The sequence below is a fragment of the Oncorhynchus gorbuscha genome, unplaced genomic scaffold (genome assembly GCF_021184085.1).
Source record: "Oncorhynchus gorbuscha isolate QuinsamMale2020 ecotype Even-year unplaced genomic scaffold, OgorEven_v1.0 Un_scaffold_4645, whole genome shotgun sequence".
Classification (NCBI taxonomy): Eukaryota; Metazoa; Chordata; class Actinopteri; order Salmoniformes; family Salmonidae; genus Oncorhynchus; species Oncorhynchus gorbuscha.
Window position 1 is genome coordinate 7,775 of NW_025748620.1, and position 4,726 is coordinate 12,500.

The window sequence follows — 4,726 nt, forward strand, 5'->3', positions numbered from 1 at the left end:
CTCCCCCCTCCCCTCTCTCTCAACCCCCTCCCTCTCTCTCTCCCCTCTCCCTCTCTCTTTCTCTCAACCCCCCTCCCTCTCTCTCCCTCTCCCTCTCTTTCTCGCAACCCCCTCCCTCTCTCTCTCCCCTCTCCTCTCTTTCTCGCAACCCCCTCCCTCTCTCTCTCTCCTCTCCCTCTCTCTCAACCCCCTCTCTCTCTCTCTCTCTCCCTCTCCTCTCTCTCTCCTCTCCCTCTCCTCTCTCTTCTCTCAAACCCCCAACTCTCTCTCTCTCTCTCTCTCTCTCTCTCTCTCTCTCTCTCTCTCTCTCTCTCTCTCTCTCTCTCTCTCTCTCCTCCCTCCCCCTCCCTCATGGTGTAATAGTGTGTCCCCATGGTGTAACAGTGTGTCCCTCCCAGGTGCTGGTCCAGAGTGGTCGTATCCCCATGGTCTACCTGGAGTGTGTCTCTTGTAAGGCCCGGTCCATCTTCGAGGTCAGTCAGAACTCCTATGTCTACCTGGCTGGAACCTGCACCAACTGTCACCCCTTCCACCGTGGGGTAAGACTTGAAAGTGTGTGTGTGTGTGTGTGTGTGTCTCACCTCTGACCCTATGCCTTTGTATTACTTAACCACTCTGAGTCTATCAGTGTTCCCCTGTCTCAGTGAGATGAGGTCGGTGTTCCCCTGTCTCAGTAACATGAGGTCATTGTTCCCCTGTCTCAGTAAGATGAGGTCAGTGTTCCCCTGTCTCAGTAAGATGAGGTCAGTGTTCCCCTGTCTCAGTGAGATGAGGTCAGTGTTCCCCTGTCTCAGTAAGATGAGGTCAGTGTTCCCTGTCTCAGTGAGATGAGGTCAGTGTTCCCCTGTCTCAGTAAGATGAGGTCAGTGTTCCCTGTCTCAGTGAGATGAGGTCAGTGTTCCCCTGTCTCAGTGAGATGTGGTCGGTGTTCCCCTGTCTCAGTGAGATGAGGTCGGTGTTCCCTGTCTCAGTGAGATGAGGTCGGTGTTCCCTGTCTCAGTGAGATGAGGTCAGTGTTCCCTGTCTCAGTGAGATGAGGTCAGTGTTCCCTGTCTCAGTGAGATGAGGTCAGTGTTCCCCTGTCTCAGTGAGATGAGTGTCAGTGTTCCCCTGTCTCACTAAGATGAGGTCAGTGTTCCCTGTCTCAGTGAGATGAGGTCGGTGTTCCCCCTGTCTCAGTGAGATGAGGTCAGTGTTCCCCTGTCTCACTAAGATGAGGTCGGTGTCCCCTGTCTCAGTGAGATGAGGTCAGTGTTCCCTGTCTCAGTAACATGAGGTCAGTGTTCCCTGTCTCAGTAAGATGAGGTCAGTGTTCCCCTGTCTCAGTGAGATGAGGTCAGTGTTCCCTGTCTCAGTGAGATGAGGTCAGTGTTCCCTGTCTCAGTAAGATGAGGTCAGTGTTCTTGTCTCAGTAAGATGAGGTCAGTGTTACATTTACATTACATTTAATGTAATTTAGATTGGAGTTGTAATATAATTATATAATATAATTACTGTAAACAACATGTTCAGTATGACCTCTGACCTCTCCTCTCTGACAACAGTTTAGACTGGAAACTATCAACAGTAAAATACCTTTCACTTCTATCTTTCTATCTCCTCTGCCTCCTCTCCCTCTCCCTCTCCCTCTCTCCCTCTCCCTCTCCCTCTCCCTCTCTCCCTCTCCTTCTCCCTCTCCCTTCCCTCTCCTCTCCTCCCTCTCCCTCTCCTCTCCTTCTCCCCTCCTTCTCCCTCTCCCTTTCCCTCTCCCTCTCCCTCTCCCTCTCCCTCTCCTCTCCCTCTCCCTCCCCTCCTCTCCTAGCGTCTTAGTAACGAGACCCTGGTCCTGGACTGCAGCAGACACACCCTCTCTCCTCCCCCATAGCGTTGGACGGCAGTCACCCTTCGTAACGAGACCCTGGTCCTGGACTGCAGCAGACATTAATTCTCTCTCTCCTCCCCCATAGCGTTGGACGGCAGTCACCCTTCGTAACGAGACCCTGGTCCTGGACTCCAGCAGCACAACAACTGGACGTGACAGTATGAACCTGGTTCTCCGCCAGGGCATCCTGCAAGATGGAGATTCCTACGTCTTCACCCTCCACGTAACCGACGGCAACATGGACCGCGAGGGCGTGGCGTCCATCACGCTACAGCCCAACATGCCCCCGGCGGGCGGGGACTGTGACCTCCGAGTGGGGGGAGGAGGAGAGGGGGGACCAATCAGAACACTGGTGGACAGGGTGTACTTCAACTGTTCAGGTAGACTCACTGTATTCTACTCTACTACATTCTACTCTACTATACTCTACTATAATCTACTCTACTCTATTCTCCTATACTCTGTACACTACTCTATTCTACTATACTCTACTATATTATACTCTACTATATTCTACTATAATATACTATGTTCTACTATACTCTATTCTCCCATGCTATGTACTCTACTTTATTCTACTCTACTCTACTCTATACTCCGTACTCTACTCTAATTCTCCTATACTCTATTCTACTATACTCTACTCTATTCTACTATACTCTACTCTATTCTGCTATACTCTATTCCACTAAACTCTACTCTATTATACTATACTCTAACCTATTCTCCTATACTCTACTCTATTCTCCTATACTCTACTCTATTCTACAATACTCTACTATATTCTACTATACTCTACTCTATTCTACTATACTCTACTATATTCTACTCTACTATATTCTACTATAATCTACTCTATTTTACTATACTCTACTCTTTTCTACTATGCTCTGTACTCTACTCTATTATACAATACTCTATTCCACTAAACTCTACTCTATTATACTATATTCCACTAAACTACTCTATTTTACTATACTCTAACCTATTCTCCTATACTCTACTCTATTCTCCTATACTCTACTCTATTCTACTATACTCTACTCTATTCTGCTATACTCTATTCCACTAAACTCTACTCTATTATACTATACTCTAACCTATTCTCCTATACTCTACTCTATTCTCCTATACTCTACTCTATTCTCCTATACTCTACTCTATTCTCCTATACTCTACTCTATTCTCCTATACTCTACTCTATTCTCCTATACTCTACTCTATTCTCCTATACTCTACTCTATTCTCCTATACTCTACTCTATTCTACTATACTCTACTCTATTATACAATACTCTATTCCACTAAACTCTACTCTATTATACTATATTCCACTAAACTACTCTATTCTACAATACTCTACTATATTCTACTATACTCTACTCTTTTCTACTATACTCTACTCTTTTCTACTATACTCTACTCTATTCTGCTATACTCTACTATATTCTACTCTACTATAATCTACTCTATTTTACTATACTCTACTCTTTTCTACTATGCTCTGTACTCTACTCTATTATACTCTACTCTATTCCACTAAACTCTACTCTATTATACTATACTCTATTCTGTTCTACTCTACTATACTTTTTTCTACTGTACTCTATTCTGTTCTACTCTACTATACTCTACTCGACATCTTTCTCTCCTCCCTCCTCTCTCGTCTCTCCTCCCGAAGTCTTGAGTGTGTCAGACACTGTGACTCAGTAACTCAGGCCTCTCCTCCCTCTAGGTTACAGTGACCTGGGTGTCAGAGACCCTCTCCTGTATAGCCTGTTGGTGACTCTCGCTGCAGTGACACGCACTGTGAGGAGTTCTGTGTGTATAAAGGGACCAGTGCAGAGCACTCTGCCTTCCTGCCCCCTGGGTTCAGATCAGGTCGATACAGGGTGTCAGCATCCATTACTGTAGAAGACCACCAGGGGGCAGCAATCACCGCCTCAACAAGTAAGGGCCATTATGACGCATTGGGCACACACTGTGAAGATGCATTTATGCATGTGTGTGGGTTCTTATCATGTGTGTGGGTTCTTATCATGTGTGTGGGTTCTTATCATGTGTGTGGGTTCTTATCATGTGTGTGGGTTCTTATCATGTGTGTGGGTTCTTATCATGTGTGTGGGTTCTTATCATGTGTGTGGGTTCTTATCATGTGTGTGGGTTCTTATCATGTGTGTGGGTTCTTATCATGTGTGTGTGTCTGTGTGTGTGTCTGTGTGTGTGTTTTGTTACTGTGTGTGTCCCTAGGTCTGTGGACGTGGTTCTTCCAGACAGTCCTCCAGGCTACAGCAGCCTGCCCCACTGGCTCAGTGAGCTGACCTCCACCACACTCAGACAGCTACTGAAACAGGGAGACTCACAGAGGGTCAGAGAGCTGTCCCTGGCCCTGATCACTGTTCTCAATGAGGTAGGATACTATCTATCTATCTATCTATCTATCTATCTATCTATCTATCTATCTATCTATCTATCTATCTATCTATCTATCTATCTATCTATCTATCTATCTCTTTCTATCTTTTCTCTCTCTCTCTCTCTCTCTCTCTCTCTCTCTCTCTCTCTCCCCCTATATGTCTGTTTATCTCTCTGTTTATCTCTCTGTTTATCTCTCTCTCCCTATATGTCTGTTTATCTCTCTGTTTATCTCTCTCTCCCCCTATATGTCTGTATCTCTCTCTCTCCCCCTGTATGTCTGTTTATCTCTCTCTCCCCCTGTATGTCTGTTTATCTCTCTGTTTATCTCTCTGTTTATCTCTCTCTCCCTATATGTCTGTTTATCTCTCTGTTTATCTCTCTCTCCCCCTATATGTCTGTTTATCTCTCTCTCCTCCTATATGTCTGTATCTCTCTCTCTCCCCCTGTA

At 45.7% G+C, this 4,726-nt stretch overlaps 1 protein-coding gene across 1 annotated transcript in view; it reads left to right on the forward strand.

Annotated features, from left to right (window-relative positions):
- The first annotated feature begins 2,021 nt into the window (after positions 1 to 2,021).
- Positions 2,022 to 4,726, forward strand: part of LOC124028675 (polycystin-1-like) — a 20,867-nt gene continuing 18,162 nt past the window's right edge. Inside the window, exons 1-3 of the mRNA XM_046340674.1 lie at positions 2,022 to 2,241; positions 3,596 to 3,629; positions 4,111 to 4,270. Of these exons, the coding sequence (XP_046196630.1) occupies positions 2,022 to 2,241; positions 3,596 to 3,629; positions 4,111 to 4,270 (414 nt within the window). The remainder of the gene's footprint in view (positions 2,242 to 3,595; positions 3,630 to 4,110; positions 4,271 to 4,726) is intronic.